This window comes from Electrophorus electricus, chromosome 5, assembly GCF_013358815.1.
Source record: "Electrophorus electricus isolate fEleEle1 chromosome 5, fEleEle1.pri, whole genome shotgun sequence".
Lineage (NCBI taxonomy): Eukaryota > Metazoa > Chordata > Actinopteri > Gymnotiformes > Gymnotidae > Electrophorus > Electrophorus electricus.
In genome coordinates this window covers 9,271,178-9,294,957 of record NC_049539.1, presented here as the reverse complement: position 1 = coordinate 9,294,957, position 23,780 = coordinate 9,271,178, and the positions used below count along the sequence as shown (strand labels likewise).

The following is a 23,780-nucleotide window of genomic DNA, read 5'->3' as shown; positions in this document are numbered from 1 at the left end:
GACTTTGGTTTGAAAGGGAAGGAAACAGTTATCCGTGCCGATTACCCCAATGCTGGAGACGCACAATGAGGTTTATGAAGCGTAAGTGAGGAGATGCAGTTTGATGGTATATCCATGGAAGTTATGAGAAGCGTAATGGTCTTAAGTGATATGTAATGTAGCGTTACCCAGCCAGCAAGGAAACAGAATTTGAAGCATTGACCATCTGATCAGTACATGAACTTGGGTGGCAATTAAAATGCTATTCGGGTCAAAAAGTAAAAATGTCAGTTTATCCTTAAGGATAGATAATTAGAATGTTTATATATATATATATATATATATATATATATATATATATATATATATATATATATATATATATATATATATATATATATATCGGAGTTGTGTAAAATAGGGTGATAAGAACGTATGGTCCCCTTTCGGGGTTTATGCTCTCATAAGTGACGCGTGCACTCCTTAATCCAGAGTGAATTAGCCGAGGGTCCTCAGAACAATATGAGGAATATTATTAAATAACATTAATAATATTAATATTGAGGAACTCACAGCTGAACATATTGCTTTACTTAGACCATTAAAGAAGGTTTGAGGAATGCTGCATGTGCTAAACTTTTCATTTGTCATTTAATAAACTGACGCAAATACTGAGGCGCTTCAGTTTTTCGACGCAAAGTTACTTTTTCACAGGCATGACACGAATAAAGCTTAAAGCTTTCGTTAGTTTTATTTTGTGGTTCAAGTGAAATTGGAGGGGGCGTATCACACGGAAACCTTTTAACCTGCTTTTAAGACAAGATCTCTGCTAGACTGATGGGAACATACGTAATCCATGTCAAAGCGAGGCGATAAAAGATGCTTACCTTGTGGCGACGACGAAAGCCTGGGCAAACAATGTCATACAGAGAGTAACGTAAAAGGAATGATAATGACATTTAAATTGAATTCAACGTTGTCCATGCAAGGGACGTAACAGTGTAATAAATCACATCATTTGACAGAGGTTGCAACATTTGTATGGAAAGAACAAATAAAAATGTAACCTAATGGAGAGAGCTTACCCTGATAAGCTATTTGCTAGCAAAATTGATTCTTTTTTAACGTTTTATTTTCTATCCTCTTCGGTGAACGAACAGTTTTCAAATGAAACCACTATTTAATGTGCCTGAGTGGAAACCCTGCACCTTTTGTATACATTAAAGGCAATGCTATGGTATTTACTATAACATTACAATACATATTGAAATATTTATTTATTTAGACTATATTCAGCAAACATGTACAATAGTACGTACAACAGTGCATCACAGAAAAATGCAAAAAACAAATACATGTGCACTACTTGATCCAGCTGTCTTAAATTCATAGCTGCAGTGAAATTCTACAGTGTACACTTTCACCAAGGACACTTCAGTCACTCCACAAAAGGATGACAGACTGCTGCCCCTACCTAAAGTGTGTATCCTTCAGTCTGCTCACAACTGCAGCAGGATAACATTCAGAGTAACAGCTAGTTTTCAATGCATCACTTAAACACTTTATGTATTTTTCATTGAATGACTGATAAAGCTTAACAAATCACACATAACACATCAAACAAACAAAAAATCCAAAACAAAGCAAAAAAGCCATTACATAGTTCTTGTTACTGAGAAAACAAAGATAAAAATCTTGTATCAGATAACAGATCTAAGCAGAAAGAGCACCAATCTAGATTGATGACAACATGTACTCCTGTGTACCTTTTACTGCTTAATAAAAAAAAATAAATAAATTATAAAGTAGTACATTATTTCTGAAGCCTGTCACTGGATTTTTTATCAGCCGACTGGTCTCTGACAGGTGAGCGGGAGCGTGTCCTTTTTGATTGGCTGGAGCGATTAAGAGAATGTTCTCTGTATGCCAAAGTATTACTGGAAGAGGTGTGGTGTCTTGAACACTGAAAATTAGTGTGTTCTCTTCTGTGTTCACTGTCTTTTCTATGGCTGTGGTCTTTGTCCTGTCTCTGACGTGTCTCTCGAGCACCGTCACACTGCCGTTCCTCTCCTTTTTGTCTTGTAGCCGCCTGGGTCTCAGATCGACGATCAAGAGCAGACGATCGGAGAGTGTTCAGCAGGAAACGCTTATTTGTGCTTCCTAGAGGACACTTCATCCTATAAGACAACAAAAGGGCACCATAGTCTGTATTTAACCATTTGCTAAGAAAAGCAAGATCATTATGGATCACATCAGATTCATAGTCGTTGGGATCGTTTCGATTATTCTGACTTACCATCCTGTTGGACCCATGGTTTCTGCACGCACCCTAGCCCTATTGGCCTCTTTGAGAAGTTCCTCAACTGCGCGCCTGTAAAGTAAAAAATAATAACAATAATAATATTTTTTTTAGTTTTTGTATGACAAGAACTACATTTACATGCGTGTACAAAAACGGCAACAGTTATCGCCTCTTATTGGCATCACCAACTGTCCTAACAGCTGCTCTTTGACCGTTGTTCAGAAACAGGTGCTGGAGTAACTGCTGACTCAACAAGAGGTCCGCGCATGTGAGCGCGCACGCACAAACGCGAGCCAGACATATAACCTAGCTGATGCCCAGTCGCGCTACCCTGTGATCACGCATCTGGCACTTAATGGGGCTGATGCCTTCGGAACATAAACCGTCCAACGTAATGCGTCAGGCCATTCACACCATTCACACCAATAAACGTCAAACCACGTCGGAAACAGCAGCGCAAACTAGCTAGCTTATTAGTGAACTATTTGCCAAAGTGGTTATTCATAAAACATAAGATTGCAATAAGTCAGACGGCTACAATATTTATGTTGGCTAGCTGTGTAGAATTTCGATTATGCTAGCTAGCTAGTTAAGCTAAAACTACATCTACAACTATTTACTTCTGCTAAGCCGGGTATAAACACAGCAAACCACATAGCTAGCTAATTAGCTTAGCATTACAATTAAGAGTTCATAGTGAAAACGAACTTCTACACGTAGCCATATCCCTTAGAATCGCCTACCTTTCCAGTTCACTGTCATTGTCAATATCCATTTTGAAAATATGACGGATTACACAGTCAACATTTGAAACCATTCAATTTGTGTTTACAGACTAGCACCGTGTTTTCGTTCATGGTGTGAGGACCCAATTAGGACCACATCGCACTATTTTAGTTCCTGTCCTACTCTTCAAGTAGATTGAAAAATATCTAAGTCATTTAGTTTAATAATAACATTGGCAATACAAGGTTGACCGGAAACGTGATAAACGTGGTTTGGGAAAGAAAAATGATGAAAAAAACGAATAGCAAAATTCTACTATTTGACTAAAACATATAGATCGCATTTTCATCAGGCACGTCAAAGGGCACGTTTGTTGTTAGATTGACAGCATGAACGCCCGCCTTCAAAGCTGAATGACCGAAGTGGAGCGACCGAGACCATAGAAATCTTATGGCCGAGACAGAAACGGGGGCGTCTTGACGGACGGATGCGGTGTCTCAGCAGGCTGCAGTGGATGTGACTGAGGTCTATTATTGTCCCCCTCTCGGGACCAGAGTTCACCACACGAAGGAAGAGCACGAATAGGTAATATAATGCATACTGTGCCTAATATTTTTGTAGTTTCAGTTATTGAATTGAGGCTGTTTAATTAGCTGGTGTTGTCCCTTTGCTGGCGGTTCCACGACCGTTCAAAGGGAAAAGAGGCTGATAGTCAAATGCATATTTACGATGGTCGAGCTCATCTAGAAATAATAAGACAGCACATCTGAGTGTTTTTTTTTTATTTTATTTCATATTGTCGAGAAAAGGTATGACATTTTCATTCAACACAGACTAGGAAATTAGACGATGTCTCTCTTTCCCACCAATATAGGCAACAATAGTTACAAAGCCTATAGATATATTTTTGTTGTTTTCTTCATGCTAGTGGACAATCATGTTGGAAAATGCTTGGGTTAAGGTTAGTGAATTCGATCGCGATTGCGAGAAAAAGCCTGTAGGAAGGAATGATGAATTGAAAACGGGCTTCAAATGTGAAAGACGTCATTATTTTGTCATTGTTTTTCATGCTGGTTTTGCTGCTGACCAAGACACTGTCTTTACCTCAGTGTGGGCTCTTCTCCAGAAATGACTGCACTTTCTATAAGCTCATAAAATAGGTTCTGCTCTCTGGAATGAATCGACCTGGCGGTCATCTGTTTTCGCTGGTTTATGGTCTATTAATGATGCCGGTTTATTTACCAAATAGACTAAGCAAAGTCCCATAATCAGCCAAGGACATACTGTAGCAATACAAAGACACATTATCAACAGAGGCATGCCTTAGCTCAGAGAGTTGATGACAACCGAAAAGATATAACAAGAACACTGGCCTTGAAGTGGTGACTGTTCAGCCATCACACACACACACACACACACACACACACACACACACACACACACACACACACAGAGAGAGAGAGAGATGCAAAAACAATGTGCTACATAAAACAAAAAGAAAGAAAATATTATTTCTTCTGTATAGTACACGAAGGCTTTTAAATGGGCCTTAATGTAATGGAATCTCTTAACATGCCCTCTACTATTTAAAATGGGATGAGCTTTAAATGCATTGGTGGTATTTCATTTACAACAATACAGAGTAATGTCCACATTAAAACTCAGGCCCACTGGAGCCTTGCAATATTGTGTGCGTGTGTGCGTGTGTGTGTGTGTGTGACGTGATGATGACAAGGCTTTGTTATGGGAACAGAGGAGCCTTGTGTCCTCATGAATTATTCATATCCAGCTGTAAGATAAAGAGATAGAGACAGGTACCCAGAGACATGGACCCAGATACAGCAGACATTTGCTCTGTGGCTTTTAAGGACCTGGGTGGTAACGGTGGGGGCTGATGCAGGATTGTTGGTCACCGTCACCTTAGATGCATGTGAAGGGTGGAGGTACAGTCATCTGTGGCTACATGCCACTGGTGTTTACAGTGAATAGCGCTATTGAGACAAAGAGTTTGAAATGTGGCGTTAAATGGAAAGTACATGTGGCAAGAAATAAATATTTATTTTGTTATTTTAAGACAGGCTTTTTAATCATTAAAGTGCGATGCTTAATTTACATTGGTATATTTTTTGTAATTGTACAGTCTTTCTTCCATTCTTTTTAACTCTCTGTTTGTCAAAGAGTAAATGATTATTTAATTTTAAATCATGAATTTAAGTCCTTTCGTTTTCAGTTTTCCCCTTTCTCTTCAGTCAAACATTTTGTCCATCAAATATCTTTTTCTTTCTTTCTTTCTTTCTTTCTTTCTTTCTTTCTTTCTTTCTTTCTTTCTTTCTTTCTTTCTTTCGCTCTTTGGTCTATGTGCTCTTTGCTTTAATCCCAGATAATTCCCTCTCTGTTGGATTGGAAGATATCAGCAGGCAAGGAAGTGAGAGATTACCATGTCAGATTAGTGTACATGAGTTACCCTGCACTGCCACACGACGTAATCTCTCCTCTGACACATGGACACAAAAACAAAGACAGAGTGAATCAGAGACCATAACCACCATCTCCATCTGCCTTCTAAATTTCCAGAGTGATGTCATACTGCCTCCCTGGGAGCAGCTAACCTCTGCCTGACTCCCGCCACCACCGAGGCCCATGGGGCGAGCGCCTCCGTAAAGCAGTCAGCCAAGTGTGTAGTTGCAGCCTGTGTTGAGTGCCATGGGCAGTCTGGGGGAAGGGGTAGACGCCGGCGTGGTCAGTGAGGCCCTCCTGGAGGCCCTGTGCTCAGAGTGTGGCCAGATCCACCGGGCCTGGGAGAACCACCTGTACAACTACCGGCTAGAGGTGGACGACGACCTGGTGTGCCACATCTGCCTGCAGCCGCTGGTGCAGCCCCTGGACACACCGTGCGGCCACACCTTCTGTGCCCGGTGCTTGCGCAGCTTCCTGCAGGAGCGCGACTTCTGCCCGCTGGATCGCGCCCGGCTGCAGCTGCAGGGCTGCCGGCGCTCCAGCATCCTGGTGCACAAGCTGCTAGATAAGCTGTCCGTCACATGCCCTCTCACACCTAGTTGCTCACTCAGCATGCCCCGCTGCGACCTGGAGGCGCACCTCAAACACAGGTACTCAAAACCACACACGCACACACATGCACACACCCACACACACACACACACACACACACATACTGTTATGCACCTCAAACACAGGTACTCAAAACCACACACGTACACACATGCACAACATATGTACATACATGCACACACATGCACACACCCACACACACACACACACATACTGTTACGCACCTCAAACACAGGTTCTCAAAGCCACACATGCAGAGTGATGCTAACTCGAACATGGGTACTCAAAGCCAAACACACACACACACACACACACAGACAAACACACAGTTATGCACTTCAAACACAGGTACTTAATGCCACTCACACACACACACACACACACACACACACACACACAGAGTTATGCACCTGAAGCACAGCTACTTGAAGCCACACACACGCACACTTATGCACCTTAAAGTCAACCGTGATCATGCACACCTCAATCAACAGGTGCTTAAAATATTACTCATGGAGGTAATGTTATTATTACTTAATATATGTGCTATTATAAATAACGATCAAGTATTATTTATCCATTATTATTATATGATTATAGTTATTAATTATATTATCAATTATATCATTATTATTATTAACAGTTTTATTTGTGAGATTTATGGTGTTATGAATAAACTAAAATATAGCATATATAAATATATAGAGAGTTGTTACAAGTCTAGCAAAGTTTTTACAACTGTTGCACTCTTGCACAGAGTCACAAATCTCGACTGACTACAGAGCTAAGTATGGATATCATAAAATATACTGGCTCTGTGAGGGCTCTGTGATGCTATTTTTACAATTCTCATGCTGTGAAAAGGGCTGTTTGCTCTAAGAAGAGCTATAGTACACACTTCAAACACAGCATAGAGACATAACGTGTGTGCAATGCATAACTGCTCACTTTTGAGAGGGTGCTAAAGCATACTGTATGCTCAGGATGTTCTGGTGCAGCCAGTCTCCCAGTCTCAGCTCTGTGTCATGTGCCATGTTTTGAGCAATGTGATCTCTGGGTGTGGGCCCCATGGATGGGTTTCAGTCCACACGCTTCTCTCTGGGGATTTTCCCTTAGTCATGTGAGGGGAGATTAACGTCGCCACCGAGGCATATGGCGCGCTGTCTACAGCCTGGAGATTTCTGCAGCCATGCTAGGGAACTTCAACTCCAGGGACCTTTTCACCCGCTTCTGCCAAGGGCAACCTGGGTGGGTTTTGGTGGGGCAGCAGCGCGTTTCACGTAGGCTGTGACATTAGCTCGATGGCTTTCTGACTCGGGGGCCAGGCTGCAGTGGAAATGGCTTTTGGCGCGTTCGCTGTGCTTAGGCTTGGCTTTCTCTGTGACTCTGTGACATGTGGTTCATGCCGTCCCATGCCAAACGGCTGAGGCAGAGCGCCTCCCAGTTTGGATTCACCGGAGAAGCTTTGGGGACAGAGCGATTCTTCAGTTATCATATATTTGTACCTCTGTCTTTAACTGGACACGCAAACATAATATGGGTTTTTGTTAGGTGGAGGTACTCAACATTTACCATAGACACTATCTCTAAACAGGCAATATATTGTGTGCCAGGCATCTAAATATATCCCTTGTTTTGATTCCTTTGTATTTAAGCCACAGTGTCTGGGACTGGTTGCAGCAAGGCACTGGAGATCACAGTGGAGTTACCCTAATGAGTACTGACTCACCTGCAGAGAAGGAAGCATTTTCTAAAAGATTCAGGAAAGGTGCAGGAGTCATACAGCCTTCCTGAACCTCATGAAGAGAGCTCTGAATAGGAAAGCCGGTGGGAATGACTCAGCGAACTGCATTGAACAACTCTGAGTTGTGTGTTTATATTTAGAGTGTAAAGGGTTCCATCATATATCGTTCTGACTCACAGTTGGGGGGAAAAAAAGTTTCGAAATGGGGTACTAATTTTCATTTGCACAATTCCGACTTTACAAATCTGATTCCACTGTCTCCAGAGCCTCTATTGTGGCTGGTTTGATAGACTTTAAACTCCACTGTATGCCACAAAAATCTGAACTTTGTTCCAGTGTTGGCAAGTGGTATAAAATTGACTGATATGAAATTCATTTCATTGGGTGGTTTGGACATCATTTATCAGTCATTAATATGCTGATGTATAGTTATTCTGGTTAGTTAGGCTGCAGTGTAAAGAATATTTTTCATAACTTCTTCAATAGGTTCTTGGAGTTCTCAAAACAGTTCAACAGTATTATAATAAACATTGCTACATGTTCTTGGAATATATTCTGATAAATTCTGCAGTACGTTTCTCTACCAATGGCACTAAGTGATTAATGGGTTCTACTGACTGAGTGAAGGAATGTGTTATCTCTATTCAAGAATCGTTTCAATAATACAAGAGAAAACCAGATCTTGGTTCTTAAAACCACTGCCAGTTTTTTTCTACTACATGTATGCAAGAATGCCATTTTGTGAAAAGAAAATGTTAAATGGACACATATTGATCCATAATGTTATGGTTTTATTAATAATTTTAATAATTATTTTTAAAAGTATATAATAACGTTTTTTCTTTTAACGTTTTTTAAAATTAATTTTAGAGAACTCATGTATTTTCTACATAGTTATAAAAACTGGGTAGCTAATTGTTTGTGTGTGTGTGTGTGTGTGTGTATGTGTTTGTTTGCATGCATCTGTGGGCACAGGTGTCCAGGAACACAAAGTCAAAGGAAAGGACTGGAGGGCCCCCAGGTAGAGTGTGGGGAAGATAGGGTCATGGTGACCGACACCTCCAAATCCCCAGAGACTGAGGTTGGGGAGAGCATGTCGTCGCCCCCTGCTGGCTCCAATGCCTGCAGCATGCCCATGTGGACAGACGAGCCAGGCGTGGACAATCCTGCCTTCGAGGAGAGCACTGAGGAGGACAGTGAGTTACCTCAGTACGATTGTCTGCATGAAGCAGCATAAGTGTGCGTTTGTGGGTGTGTGCGTGATCGATCCGCGTCTGTGGTTGATTGACAGGCGTCCATGGTTTGGAGTGTGTCCCTCCTCGTGTGAAGCGTCCCCTCAGCAATCCCTGCATTCACCTCCTTCGCACCGGAAGCTCTGCCTCCTCCGGGTGGGACTTTGTTGAGTGTCTGCCCTTATCTGCAGAGGAGGGTATGACTTTGCTATGTACTCTCTCCGGAGCTCGTAATGGGGACATCAGGTGATCTTTGTGATTGATGCACTGTTTGTGGCGCCTAGGTTGCATGAAGCTGCCAGCTTTGCCTGAAGGCGAAATCACCACCATTGAGGTTCATCGATCAAACCCATATGTGGAGTTGGGTATAAGCATTGTTGGGGGAAACGAAACTCCACTTATCAACATTGTGATCCAGGAGGTGTACCGAGACGGGGTCATCGCTCGAGATGGTCGGCTCCTGGCTGGTGACCAAATATTGCAGGTAATGTTTGTTATTACACCTCAGTTGACATTGTGGTTGGACTACTTAAATGGAGCAAGGAAAAAAATGCATAATTGGTTTCTAAACCCAGTGTGTGTCAGCATAGATATATTTAGATCAAAAACTGTTCTTTGAGCACTCATTTGATAGATCAACATGTCCTGAAGCTGTACAGTGACAGCTGCATTTGCCTCTGTGCTCTGTATTAAACAGTGCTGTTCTCTCAGAGGTGACCACACTCTCTCTTCCCCCTCCCCCTTTGGCCTCCATCCCTGGGTGTCCAGGTGAACAATGTGGACATTAGCAACACCCCACATAATTTCGCCCGCTCTACGCTGGCCCGGCCGTGCGCCACCCTGCAGCTCACCGTACTGAGAGAGCGCCGCTGTGCTGTCCGCCCGCCGGCCACCCCGGCTGCTGCCCCGGCAACCGCCGCCGCTGCGCCCGACGGCAGCCCGGGGGGCGTGCACATCACCCTGCACAAGCGCGACTCAGCCGAGCAGCTGGGTATCAAGCTGGTACGGCGCACGGACGAAGCCGGCGTGTTCGTGTTGGACCTGCTGGACGGAGGCCTGGCCGCAAAGGATGGGCGTCTGCGCAGCAATGACAGGGTGCTGGCGGTAAACGAGCATGACCTGAGACACGGCACTCCCGAACAGGCTGCCCAGGTCATACAGGTAGAGCGAGAGAGAGAGAGAGAGAGAGAGAGAGAGAGAGATGTGTGTGTGGGTGCTCTGTAGCCTTCTTTGTTTGAAAACAAATATATATATATATATATATATATATATATATATATATATATATATATATATATATATATATATATATATATATATATATATATATATATATATATATGGAGATATATAGATAGATAGAGAGGTATATATAGATATTTAGATATCTCTGTGTGGGTGTGGGTGTCTAAATATAGTTTTCTGTTCATTTTGAGGGAATGTGGACTGTTTGGACTGGGGTTGAGTGTGCAGTCACTTAAAAATATTTATTACGTCTAACCCCTAGAGGACGTAATTATATATATATATATATATATATATATATATATATATATATATATATATATATATATATATATATATATATATATATATAAAATATAAAATAGAGAGCGAGAGAGCCGGAGAGTGTGTGAGAGAGAGAGGATGTATGTAAGCTGTTATATAGAGGCATGGTGTACAAGCTGATTGGGTCAGTGTGGCTTCACTGTCAAAGTGAACAAGAGTGTAGGCGACTACCATGGGAGGTCATTACCATTACAGCTTGTCGGATATAAATGCAGAGCCACGGTTGGAACTTATCACTATTAGTCTGCACAGGGTCACTTTGACAAGTCAAGGAGTTTTCTTTTTAAATAGAGAAAAAGAGGCATGGCATGATAGCTGTTTCAGTCGAGATGTCAGAGCAGGTGAGACTGCAGCAGACCTGTAGGCCTAGGACTGGCTCCCTTTTGGACCCTCGGCCCCTGTCATGGTTTCTTCGTCATGCCTTCTTCGGAAAGTTGTTCCTTGCCGCTGTCTCCCTCAGTAGAATTCTGGAACCAGATTTCTGTAAAGTAGCTTTGTGACAATGCACTGTACAACTGAACTGAAATAGGCTGACTAAGTAACAGATGCTCTAGTGGTTCTAATAAGATATAAATGCAGAAGTGGGGGATACCAGCATTTAAGCCATCGTGCACAAAGTCATCTGGACAAGTCAAGGAGTTTCTTTTTTCAAATGTCCCATGCATAAAAATCATGCAGAACCAGACAAGCAGTTCTCGCTGCCGATCCGGACTGTATTTCTTAATAACAAGGCTGGTGCAGCAAACAATCACACACTGGGGCCATGTGACACCGCGGAAGCACAATCAGTTGAAGGAAAGGAGAGAAACTGATTCGAGCGTTACCGCCAGTGGCCTGAACACGACCTGTGACTAGGTGCCTGCTTCTCTCTCTCCATTTTTCCACCAACAAAGTGCCCATGCTAATAATGTTGCTGGTTCCCACCCTTACAAAAACGGGCTACGTTTCCATTGGTTTGAGAGCTGAAGGACTGCATGTCTGGATGTGGGTGTTCCCTAGCCTGGATAAAGTTGACAGATTGTATAAAAACCTTCTTTGTTTGCAAATTTTAGTTTGCTTTGAGAGTATATCTGACAATAAAGAAGCACTTGTCTCCACACTGTGAAGAGGGATTGTCATGGCCAGTGATTGTGTGCAAGACCTTTGTTTGCTTTGTTTTTTTAATGTTGTGAATGTGTGTAGTTTTTAACTTGCGCTTCTTGGCAGATTAAATACTGGCAAAAAAAAACTTTGGGTTATATGCGCTGGAAAATGGGGACTGAATAACTGAATATCTGAATAACATGACCCTGCAACCACTTCCATCACAGGTTTATGAGTCTAGTCTGGCACCGATTTTGGTGGCCGAGAACCAGTTTATTTGTGAAAAAAGCACAGAAAGGTTTGAAAGTTTGACACCAGGTCTATGCCAGTGCTGCCAGCACTGAACACACAGGACCATTTAACAGGGCAGAATGAGGCTGCACACAGCACCAGCTCCTGGTCCTGGTCAGCTCCTGTGGATCAATGTTGAGGTGTTATGGGCACTATTAGTTAACTGTGTGCTGGCACCGTCCCTTCAGGCGAGTGGAGAGAGGGTGGACCTGTTGATCAGCCGGCCCAAGCAGACCGTCACCGTGCACGCGGGATCCAACCCGGCCCGCGAGAGCTGGTACCATGAACACTTTGTGCCCCTACCACGTACTGCTGCCCTGAGCCCGGGCCCCAACCTGCAGCTCACCCGCTCCGCCACCCACAGGGTGAGTCCCCAGCAGTGAAGCGCGCGTGTGTGTGTGTGTGTGCGTGCGTGCGTGTGTACTGCAGATTCTATTTCCATCTTTTCCACCACGGAGGTTCCGCTAGGCAACCCTTGTTTCCATGAGCTCTTGGTTTGCCTCCAGTCTTGCCACGTGCCCGCAGTTTTAATTACTCCTATCAAATGGATCAATGATGGCATTGATTGTGGCGATGGAGCACTTCTGACAGCCTGGACGTAAGAGAGATAACGGTCACAATCAATGCCACTTAAAGAAAAAGGGGTTTCCTCTGCTTTTCTTATCTTGCCCTGAAAAGATTTACATTGCCATGGTGTGTGTGACGGTGTGCATGTGTCCAGGACCTCTCCCAGTGTGTGACCTGCAAAGAGAAACACATCACAGTGAAGAAGGAGCCCCATGAGTCACTGGGGATGACGGTGGCCGGGGGGCGGGGCAGCAAAAGCGGCGAGCTGCCCATCTTTGTGACAAGCGTCCAGCCACACGGCTGCCTGTCGCGGGATGGGAGGATCAAAAGGGGTAAGTCTTGTCTGTTCGTCCATCACAAGGTTTATTACCGTTACAGCTAGTGTCATGGATACCACAACCAAGGTTTATTACAGTTACAGCTAGTGTCATGGATACCACAACCAAGGTTTATTACAGTTACAGCTAGTGTCATGGATACCACAACCAAGGTTTATTACAGTTACAGCTAGTGTCATGGATACCACAACCAAGGTTTATTACCGTTACAGCTAGTGTCATGGATACCACAACCAAGGTTTATTACCGTTACAGCTAGTGTCATGGATACCACAACCAAGGTTTATTACCGTTACAGCTAGTGTCATGGATACCACAACCAAGGTTTATTACAGTTACAGCTAGTGTCATGGATACCACAACCAAGGTTTATTACAGTTACAGCTAGTGTCATGGATACCACAACCAAGGTTTATTACAGTTACAGCTAGTGTCATGGATACCACAACCAAGGTTTATTACAGTTACAGCTAGTGTCATGGATACCACAACCAAGGTTTATTACAGTTACAGCTAGTGTCATGGATACCACAACCAAGATTTATTATAGTTACAGCTAGTGTCATGGATACCACAACCAAGGTTTATTACAGTTACAGCTAGTGTCATGGATACCACAACCAAGGTTCTAATATGTCATTGCTGACATTACAATCATCTTAGATCATGATGGTAAAGCAGAGGTTTTCATCTAAGGACTTTAAATCCAAAACCCAGTGCTAGAATCTTTAACCGAAGCAAGTATAACTATATGTATTCATTTATGTCTCACAGCATAGGTAGTCAAGTCATATCAATGTGCAATAGATTTTCCACCCTCCCTTTGCTTAGGAGTTAGTAATGACAAAGGGTCCAATCAGTTACATAACTGGTTCAGTTAACTGTCATTAATTTCAAAATCCAGGACTGAAAAATGAATTCAAGAGAGTGTAGGGTGGAAAACGTCAGTGATAAAATGCCTTAATATACATTAGCCGTGGCCTCCCTTTGCTCTGAGTCGTTGATCCTGCGTCCATTCAGCGTCGTGCCTTTATGTTCCTCCTCCACTCAGGCGACGTACTCCTGAGCATCAACGGCCAGGACCTGACCTCCCTGAGCCACAGTGAAGCAGTGGGCACGCTCAAGTCCAGCGCCGCCTCCTGTTCCGTCCAACTGAAGGCGCTGGAGGTCAGCATGACAGACAGTCCGGGCCAGGACGAGGGGCTACTCCCACACCACGAGAGCGACTACGACGCCAGCTGGTCGCCATCTTGGGTCATGTGGCTCGGCCTCCCCAGGTGAGGTCCGTTTTGCGCAGGTGGGGCGTGACGAACACTCCGCCAGGTGGGAGCCATTGGAGGAAGGAATGAGACGATGGATGCCGCTTTTAGCTGCACCGTCCCCTAGCAGCGGATCCAGAGACACAGATTCATGGCTATGACGTAGCCTTTAATGGGGTGTACTTCCCAGGATGTACGTTTCTTTTTTTAGACTGGAAACAATTGATCCATTGGGAGGCTTTAAAATAGCCACTTCTCCTTGGTGAGCTGTGATCCAAATAAATTTACATGAGTGCAAGCGACGTGGGGTGGGCCACCGGCATGCCACGTTTTAAATTCACCTACTTATTTCCCGTGTTCTTATGCAAGTGTCTTATACCTCCGTTTCGGAGGTAAGGATGTGGGGCGCGATGAAGTGGGCTTGCGAAACATTCCCGTTGGATCTCTGCTCATGTGCTGTGGAGATTTATGCCACATTGATGTGACCAGCAAAGGGATTTGCAGGGCAGTGCATGCTGTTGGCTCATCAGCTGAAAGTGGCATGTTGTGAAATCACGCTTTCTCTCATTTTGTCTGTCTCTCTCTCTCTCTCTCTCTCTCTCTCTCTCTCTCTCTCTCTCTCTCTGTTTTTCTCACTTCGGCTCACACTGAGGCTGGGACACAGAAGCCTTTCAGTGCTGTCTCCTCCGTCTCTCATTCTCCCTCTTTTTCTCCCTCTCTTCCGCCACCCCCCTCTCCTCCGCGTCCTTCAGCCTCCTTCTCTCTCCCTGTCGTCGTGCCAACCCTCTCCATCCCATCTTCCCTGTCCTCCCCCCTCCTCTTCCCAAGCTGCAGCTGTCTCTTCTTTTTTGACCATCTGTGGACCTGAAATGTCCATCTCTTGCTCTAGATCCATTTCAGCCCCGTATCTTCTCCTCTTTTGCCAAAAATGCCTACACTCTCTTTCTGAAATATACGATAAATTGTTGTTTCTTCTTTCTTTTAATATGACTCAGCTACCTTCACAGTAGCCACGAAATAGTCCTGAGGCGGAGTCACCCTGGCAGCTGGGGCTTCAGCATCGTCGGGGGTTACGAGGAGAACCACAGCAACCAGGCGTTCTTCATCAAGACCATCGTGTTGGGAACGCCTGCTTACTACGATGGACGCCTGAAGTAAGCGAACTGTTGTTAACTGCCTTCTTTGCAATGTTAAATGTAATACTGCCTTTCATTATACTTTAACTGAGTCTGGATGTGTACACAAGATTTGGTGGAACCTCCAATGCTTATTGATGTATAGATGTGTGTGAGCGAATTGACTGTGGCGTGATGCTGAGTCGTGCTGCTGCCTCTGGCCTCAGGTGTGGTGACATGATCATGGCGGTGAACGGCATACCCACGGTGGGCATGAGTCACTCCGCCTTGGTGCCCATGCTGAAGGAGCAGCGCAGCCGGGTGGCCCTCACCGTCGTCTCCTGGCCTGGCAGCCTGGCGTAGCCAGACCGCTCCACACCACTTTCGCGTCCGAGCGTTTTATCGGCCCTGTGTAAACCCTCCGACCACCACCACAACCGCTCCTGCCATGGAGGCACCGTAGTGTCAGTGTGAGTCTCAGAACTTGAATGCTTCAATCAATGCTGAAATAACCAGGCCTTAGAGAACCCTGCCACGCCCATGAGGCCACGCCCCTCCAGAGAGCAGCCTCGAGGCCTCCCCACAGCGTCAAGGTCCAATGATCTACCCTGCTGGGGTTTTTATATATATATATATATATATATATATATATAATGTGTAGATATAAATAGATAGGTAGATAGATATATGTTATCTCTGTATGTTGTGTATGTGGGTGAATACAGGTGCGAGTGTGACTGTTTGAATATGTGTATGTGTACAGGTGTTTAATAAATAAACCTTTCACACAGAACATGTGTGAGATCATACTCTGTGGATAAGAGTGTGAGCACATGGCTGCAGCATGAAACTAGAGCTCTGATTTTGTCATCTTGCACATATTGACGGAGGTCTGAATTTTTACTAGGGACAAAATCAGTCTCCCACTATGCTTTACAAAACGCCAGGAAATCAGGCTGTACCATTCATTTTGTGCAGGGATAGACGTTAAATTAGACCAAGGTGTTGATAGTTTATTGTAAGGTATATCTGGAGCCTTCGTATTAACATACATTGCTGAATAAAACAATTCTAGGAACACTTCTCTAAAGCATCAAAATGCATAGGTATACAGTATGAATCATGACTAAAGTATTTGCAGCTATAGCTAGCCATTATTTAAAAAATAAAATAAAATAAAAAATGTAAAGTTAAAATCAAACACATTAATTTTCAAATTTGGCTTTGAAAATTTTCCTAGAACTATTTATATAGTCACCTACCTACCTCATTGGCATTGTGTGAAAGATAGCCAGACAGTAAGAATATTTAACAGTTGCCTTTACTATTTTTGAACTTTTCTTACAGATAATGGCATATCAATCATTGTTATCAAATGGTACAACGCCTGCCAGCAGAAATGCTGATGCAAGCCGCTGTACTCACAGCAGACGCTAAATAAGTCTAAACAGGGGGAAAACAAACACCCTTTTTAAAAAATCTCAACACTCCCAATTAGGCTGCTTTTTATACTTAACATGTAATCCAATCCAATAACCATCTGATGGCAGAATCTATTAAGAACAAAGTTATCCCAGCACTGCTTCCTCTTAGAGATTTAAGTTAAGAACCAGTTCACTCCAGCAAAGAACTTGATCAACCCAAAGGTGCAGAGAAGTGTTTATTTAGCATGGTGATTGCAAACAAAAACAAATTCTTGAAATTCCAGAGTTTTATAACTGAAAAGGAACACAATTGCTCATTTGCCTTTTGAAACATTATGGGCTTGGTTTGTCTTGAGAAATGGATTCATTCAGAGACACACTTTTCAGACATGCTGACAGTTCAGAGGCATCCGAAACCTGAGGCTTGAATGGATGGCTCTTCCTCCACCTTGTTTGTTTTTTTTTCTGGAGGTGGGGGGGGGGGGGAAAAGTCAGTATTAATTACATCTCATCCAGCCAGTCCCCTTATACAGTCAAGATGTTTACCTGTAGCTTTCTCTTCTGAGGGTCATGGACTACAGCATGGCGCATCAGACTTTCCTGTAATTATGAAAGGACGGTTCATACCAACCCAAAAAAACCCACAAACTTTACTGCCCTTCTTCAAAAGATGAGAGCAGCGTTCCCCACAGGCACAACACGCACCTCCATGGCAAAGGCTTTACCACATCCATCATGAGAACAGATGAAGGGACGCTTGCCCTCATGGAAGGACAGGATGTGACTCTGCAGACTGAATTGCGTGGTGTAGACTTTCAAACACCCCTCGCTGGCACATTTAAACACGTGGCGCTCTCCCAAGTGCACAAACTGCTTGTGTTTCTGCAGGAACCAGGCTTCATGGAAGACCTTCTTGCACTGATCGCATGGCAGCGTCTCTGCAGATGGAACAGGAAAGCCTCTTGCCACTCTCAAAGCACAGTAGTCCATAGCTACTAAACACAAGCTGTATGAGGCAGCATACCTCTGTGTTCTGCTTTTCTATGTGCCTGATATTCTGTCCATGTCTTGCCCTGGTAAGAACAGCCCTCCTCGGCACATGGATATCCTGGAGACCAAGTGTTGGATTAATTTTGTCCTCCATTTATTCTAAAGATAGGCATGTGGACAAGTGGGTTTATTTGTTTGTTTGTTTGTTTTAAGGAGATGCAAAAACAAATTACCATCATGCACACGCTCATGCTTTTTCAGGGTTTTCAAGGCAGCATACTTTTTCCCACAGCCCTCAGAATGACATCTGTAACAGGATGAGTGAGTAACCAAAGAACAAACAGAGGGACACGAGCACACTGGGGTGTACTTACTGAAAAGGAAACACATTCGTGTGCTCACACTTGTGCGTCCTCAACCATTTTTTCTTGCGGAACTCCTTCCCGCAACCTTCATAGTCACACTGAAAATTGGCCAAATGGCATATAAATGCAAAGTGCAGCACAGTGAAGAATAATTCATTGGTTAGAGCAGTACTTGCCACATAGTGCTTCTCTTTGTTCTGATGCACTCGTGCAATGTGGTTCTTCATACTGGTACTTGTGGAGAAGGTCTCAGGACAGTCTTCCACTGAGCATCTGCAAATCAGACGAGCGAATAGACTTCACTTACACTATGAAGGCCCAGTTCCCAATAGGGACCACTATCCTGTGGAGGAGTTCAGCGCATCCCTGGTTTAATAAGGAGTTTTAATGAGCATGTTAGACTCACAGATAAGGCTTCGCGCCGCTGTGGCTCAACTGATGTCGGGTGAGCTGGTAACGACTGCAGAAGCTTTTATCGCAGTTGTCACATATAAATGGTCTCTACATGAAGGCGTCAAACAAAACTATTATTAACGGCTTGAATTACGTCTTCATTCTTACGTGAGTCAGAAAAAGCGTACAGCTAGAGGGCAATAAAGTTAATCCAACATGCAGATTGGATAAATGTGCTTATCTGAGGCTGCATGGAACTTTAAATTGACTTCATGCTCTCACTTACCAAGCCTGTGTGCTTGCAGTAATGAGCCTCCAGTTTCCATGATTTTGAAAAGGACGCTTTACAGCTGAAGAACGAACAAACAAAGCTCTTACTGGCATCTTTAAATCGTTCACCCATTTTAGCTGATTACGCGTTTTCCGTTGTCAACCATCTGTTGGTCGGCCGCAGGTTTTTTTTTCTTTCTTTCTTTTTTTCCACCGTACGACGACTTGCATCGGTTTCGCTACATATTTATTGTCAGTGGATCATACCACCGGGACACAGCTACGATTAGGCTACCTTCCTTTAAAGACTAATGAAAAAGAGTGGCCTGGTAATGCCGCCTAGACCGAAGTTGTGCATTCAAATTTAGGTCATCTATATAGATGTTACAAGATTGTGAAACCATTCAGACCGATCTCATCATATTACCTCAGTGAACTATGGATCGTCCCTAATTAAAATAGACCCTTGTAGACACGTGGTCGGACGTATTAGGCCAGGTTAAAATTGAGACCAGGAAAAGATAAAAGGTTTCGTCCGATTTGATTCCGCTGTAAGAACAGTAATGCAGAAGTAAAGTATTAGGCCTGAGCGTGGCTTGTTAGTGTGAAATCATTTGATTCTTGCTCACCACTTAACCTACATGGAACTAATATACACCCATTTAAATGCCTCCATGTATCCTATATTAGCTGCCGTTGACCTGTAAAACTTTTGATTGGGGATGAAGGTCTTTGGGATTGCCCGACAAAGATTGATAGGCGTATTAAACTGTCAAACGCGGCTCCTGGTGTGGGCTACGTGAAGGCGACTGGCTGACTCTGAAAAACTGTCTTCATCACCTCATAACACGGCGCATATACGCACACGTGTAATTTATGACGCTAATCACAGTTTATCAACGGTACAGATTACGGATATGTCTGATTTACAGAACACGACGCTGCATTACTCACATTCTAAAGAGCTGTTCCGAAACGGCCGTGTTTTATTATAAACCTTGCTGTCCCTCACCCCGATTCAACTCCACAACTGTAAAGTAGGTTACAGTAATGCCACGCTTACAAATTATGCAGAGAAATCCCTGATACATACTGAAATCATGCAGTGACAAATACAGTATTAACATACACAGTGATATTTCATAAATGGCTGTAACCAGATTGGGACAATAAGCAGGCCTAGAAGAGACTTTTTATAACCTGGCAAACTGAGGTGAGATCGGGGCCCCAGTGGTATTAGCGCTGCCCCTTACACGTTGTATTTGTCTGACCCCAGCCAACACAACAGCCAACTATCCTGCTATCTAACCCCGCCCTTCCTCCGCCTCCTCTTCCTCCTCCTGTTCCTCCCAGCCCTTCTAATGCAATAGACTGGATCAATAAAACTGTCTCTGTATCTGAATGGCCATGGTCTGCACTGATAACCAGCAACAAGCAAAAAGACAAACACTGGCTCCTGGCCAAAGCGTGTGTTATTTATCGTGCTTTAGAATAGTTTGGCAACCTGTCAACCTTTATGTCAGCCTTCCTGCTCCTTTTACATCACGAACACCACAGTGTAATCAAAAAAGGTTGGGTGAAAAGACAGAGCCAGACTCCGTGAAGAGTAGAAGACAAGAGAGACAGATTTCAGGGGATGAAGACAGCACCATGTCTGGTCTTCCTATCACTTCTAGTTTGGCCTTTCGCATTTGCTTGTCCCCACGGTTAATGTGTAACGTGAGGTCGATACGACTGCCACGCCGCTCGACGGCCTCAATCTGCGAGTGTCAAGCGGCCATGATTAAGGAGCTCGTTCTGCATGACTGCTTTCATCCACACCCCCACTGCCTCCTCACGGCCCCCCTCGCCCTCTCTGCCTCTCCTCTGCCCTGAGTCTGTTTGCTCTCGCTTTATTCAATCAGTAACTGCTATGAGTCAGCTCCTCTCCACACTCTCCACACTCCCCTTGGCAGTTCTGGCACCGCCGTGGGAGGACCCGGCCGGGTGACCCAAGTCTGTCACCCCTGCGATGGAGCACATTACATCTGCCAACACCTGTTGAGCTGCTTGTGTCGGTTAATGTTTGGACTAAGTGTGGATAAGCCAGAATACATTGTCGTGACGTAGCATTCGTTTGTCAACCTTCGCTTCATCTCTGAGATCTCTGTCTTTGACACTATGAAGAATCCAATAGCACAAAAAGGAAATAACATAGTTCAGAGCATGAGGAGCTACAACACCTCATCTGGAACAAATGTTACACAAAAAACAGGGTAAAAGTGGGACAGCACTTATATTCAATATATTTATTGGACTCATGGATAAAACATGAACATGAATGTTTCGACCACAGGCCTTAAGCACACCTGCTCATCAGTGTGTTAATGACATTTCAACCATCAGCTCATCTATATAGTGTAAATACAGATGTATCCCACCACCCGAATGATATCATTAAAGAGTCACAAGTATATACAATCATTATTCATTGTCCAAACTGGTATAAAAGAAACAGGAAGCAAATTTTTTGCTGCTATAAATCTAGTACTTAAGAGTATTAACAATCACACAGTAATTATAGGTACAAAAGCAGATGCTCAACTTTGTCTAATCTTAACACTTGAGAGAAATCCCGGATCAATATCAGGCCAACATGTCATTTGTTGATGGATTGCATTAGCTCTTATGTCTGCAAGACCCAGTCACCTGCAACCAAGTGGTTAAATATATGGATATACCAACACTAGCACGATAGCATAGGATACATTATCTTCGGCCCTCTGGAGGACAACGGACAGGCACATCATACAACAGGGTTATCTGACCATTCCCACACATTCTCACAGAATGAACTACCTCTTCATCTTATCATCTATACTCACATTCAGGCCTGTGCATCCACTAAAAGTAAAAAAAACCCACAGTCAACAGTGTTATGGGAAGAGAAATTAATTAATTTGTTTCTATAGCAATAGGAAGAAGTACTAAATTAAAAACTTTATTAAGGTTTGAGCTATGTGTGTCTCATTAACTGAGATACAATAGCAATTCTGTAGCCATAAGCATAGGGTATTATGGGTTCAATATGAAATGAAAAAGTCAATAATCAACACTGTGAGAACATTACTAAATAAGTTCTGTTTCTCTCTCCCTCTCATACACACACACACACACACACACACACACACACACACACGTTACTCCTATCTCAGGAAACTGACCCTAATTGAAGTAAATATTGGGTAAAGTACTGAGGACTGAGGTAGAACGAGATAACATATTTGTCAGATATCCAGTCAGCCATTCAACCACTTTGATTACATAGCACATGTCAACATAGAGAGAGGTGGACCTTACACACACACACCAAACCACATGACATACAACTGTGCACACACACGAAGCCCTATTGTGCAAATAGCATTAGATATTCATGCCTGAAGTGTGTCCATGTAACAAGCAAACATATCAGAAAATATTACAAGATGTTTTGGTTAGAATCTGTTTTTCAAAAAAGACTTACAAACATGACTCAAAAAGTGTATTTCTCTACATTGTCTACAGTGTACAATTAATTTGAAAATAATTTTTGTGGTTGTGGTTCTGTATTAAAACACACTGGATTTCAGACGAAACAGTGACAAGGTTGAAGGGTTTAGTTATGGTCTTCTGATCTGAGAGGATGTCTGTGTAGAAAAGAACCGTGATTCCTATGTGCCTCAATACTATACAGATGTAAATACCCTCGAAGTTGACTTTAATGATAAGAGCATAGAGCATAGAGGATTTAAGAGCCAATATAAAAATAGTCACCATCCAGTTACTTACAGGATTATATTATATATTAGATGAGAAAAAATACTTTAAAAATATTTACACATAATGTTAAATTAATCAGTTATTCAGTAGCTCTGTCTAACGTTTATCAGTTGAGACTTGTCGAGATTAAACTTAATTATTTAATTCTTCGTTTGGTAAAATAAAAAAATGTGTTTTCATTCATTTTTCCAATTTTCTGGTGTTTATTGTTTTGCTCTGTAGAACATAAATTTCGAAAAGAAATGACTCCTTGTTCAATGTTATGATTTTCCTTGTTTGCGTATTGTAACAGAAAGTGGAAGGACTATACCATCGGGGACCGGTGTGGGGGTGAACACCACGTCTGCTTGTGATTGGTCAGGAAAGACAACGACGTGGATGGTGTTGAGGTTGTGCTGGACAAGAATTTTCACCTTCAGAGTACTAAGAATTTTGGCGCATGTGTAATTTGTGACCAGCATACTCAGCATAGTACACGTGGATGTTTGCCTCTATGTGCCTTCCCTCCTCATTTGGGAACAAACAGGGGTCATTTCAGCCAGTGCACGTCTGATGTTCCTTTCACCCAGCCTAAAGCCAGCAGCTCTCAATGTTCCAGATATAATTCCTGCCGCACATGGAACCTTTCTGTTCACAGCTGATGAAACTAAAACATCCTCACCATCTCTTCCAGGTCTCGAATGGTGAAAGTGATGAAAATCTGGCACCGCACAGAACTGGTAAATCGATTAAGTACTTGTGCCTCTTCCAAGCCCATATTGTGTCTGTAGAATATATAGTCTAGTTCTCTGCACATAATATCCTGCCTTTCAACCAAAAAGCGAATCTTCATATTCATCAAGGGCGGACATCAAACGTAAACACAACTGTCACCAAATATCACCAAACTCACAGAACCTGAGGGATCATGTGAGGGAGCTGTGGTAATGCAGCAAGTAGTATTTAAAAAAAACCTCGATGAGATGTAAATGCATTTAAAATGTAATCTACAATACTCCTCCATCATTGGACTGCTTATAGATTATACTTATTTCATCTATCTATCTATCTATCTATCTAGCCATCCATCCAAACTTTATTATTCATTCATTCTGCCTCCCAGCCTGACTGACCACTAAGAAATAGAAATAGTGTTCCCCCTCTCTTATAGGTCCGCTCGCAATGACGTGCGGCCTCATCGACCAATCACAAGCACAAGTGTGCCCCCCGCGCTATAGTACTTCCACTTTCTATTACAATTCGCGTTCCTGGAAGATCTTAATA

The 23,780-nt window shown here is 43.2% G+C and overlaps 3 protein-coding genes across 4 annotated transcripts; 1 reads left to right on the top strand and 2 right to left on the bottom strand.

The window, feature by feature from the left end:
• Positions 1-1,241: 1,241 nt before the first annotated feature.
• On the bottom strand, positions 1,242-3,148 carry si:ch211-140b10.6 (protein POLR1D). The gene is made up of 3 exons (XM_027008091.2): positions 3,025-3,148; positions 2,276-2,350; positions 1,242-2,156 (listed from the first exon to the last, which is right to left on the bottom strand). The coding sequence occupies exons 1-3, from the start codon at positions 3,096-3,098 to the stop codon at positions 1,793-1,795; spliced, it is 513 nt and encodes a 170-aa protein (XP_026863892.1). The 5' UTR covers positions 3,099-3,148; the 3' UTR covers positions 1,242-1,792.
• Positions 3,149-3,432: 284 nt separating this feature from the next.
• On the top strand, positions 3,433-15,909 carry lnx2a (ligand of numb-protein X 2a). 2 transcript variants are annotated; one of them, XM_035526650.1, is made up of 11 exons: positions 3,433-3,592; positions 5,582-6,114; positions 8,796-9,016; positions 9,112-9,249; positions 9,337-9,536; positions 9,821-10,213; positions 12,184-12,360; positions 12,717-12,894; positions 13,952-14,177; positions 15,155-15,313; positions 15,502-15,909. In XM_035526650.1, the coding sequence occupies exons 2-11, from the start codon at positions 5,711-5,713 to the stop codon at positions 15,635-15,637; spliced, it is 2,232 nt and encodes a 743-aa protein (XP_035382543.1). In that variant the 5' UTR covers positions 3,433-3,592; positions 5,582-5,710; the 3' UTR covers positions 15,638-15,909. The 2 variants fall into 2 exon arrangements, with proteins under 2 accessions (XP_035382543.1, XP_035382544.1); XM_035526651.1 differs by lacking the exons at positions 3,433-3,592; positions 5,582-6,114 and adding an exon at positions 7,182-7,324 and having other exon boundaries at positions 15,502-15,908.
• A 966-nt stretch (positions 15,910-16,875) lies between these two features.
• gtf3ab (general transcription factor IIIA, b) lies at positions 16,876-18,879 on the bottom strand. Its single transcript, XM_035526529.1, has 9 exons — positions 18,733-18,879; positions 18,460-18,554; positions 18,230-18,326; positions 18,063-18,151; positions 17,922-17,995; positions 17,723-17,806; positions 17,404-17,636; positions 17,245-17,298; positions 16,876-17,163 (listed from the first exon to the last, which is right to left on the bottom strand). The coding sequence occupies exons 1-9, from the start codon at positions 18,847-18,849 to the stop codon at positions 17,032-17,034; spliced, it is 975 nt and encodes a 324-aa protein (XP_035382422.1). The 5' UTR covers positions 18,850-18,879; the 3' UTR covers positions 16,876-17,031.
• Between the last annotated feature and the right edge of the window lie 4,901 nt (positions 18,880-23,780).

Coding starts and splice junctions, on each gene's coding strand:
- lnx2a (XM_035526650.1), top strand. CDS start 5,711: ATGGGCAGTCTGGGGGAAGGGGTAGACGCCGGCGTGGTCAGTGAGGCC. Junction 9,537..9,820: donor CTGGTGACCAAATATTGCAG/GTAATGTTTGTT, acceptor CTGGGTGTCCAG/GTGAACAATGTGGACATTAG. Junction 12,361..12,716: donor CCCGCTCCGCCACCCACAGG/GTGAGTCCCCAG, acceptor GCATGTGTCCAG/GACCTCTCCCAGTGTGTGAC.
- gtf3ab (XM_035526529.1), bottom strand. CDS start 18,849: ATGGGTGAACGATTTAAAGATGCCAGTAAGAGCTTTGTTTGTTCGTTC. Junction 17,996..18,062: donor ACGAATGTGTTTCCTTTTCA/GTAAGTACACCC, acceptor ATCCTGTTACAG/ATGTCATTCTGAGGGCTGTG. Junction 17,164..17,244: donor CTCAGAAGAGAAAGCTACAG/GTAAACATCTTG, acceptor CCCCACCTCCAG/AAAAAAAAACAAACAAGGTG.
- si:ch211-140b10.6 (XM_027008091.2), bottom strand. CDS start 3,098: ATGGTTTCAAATGTTGACTGTGTAATCCGTCATATTTTCAAAATGGAT. Junction 2,351..3,024: donor AATGACAGTGAACTGGAAAG/GTAGGCGATTCT, acceptor TTTACTTTACAG/GCGCGCAGTTGAGGAACTTC. Junction 2,157..2,275: donor ACCATGGGTCCAACAGGATG/GTAAGTCAGAAT, acceptor GTTGTCTTATAG/GATGAAGTGTCCTCTAGGAA.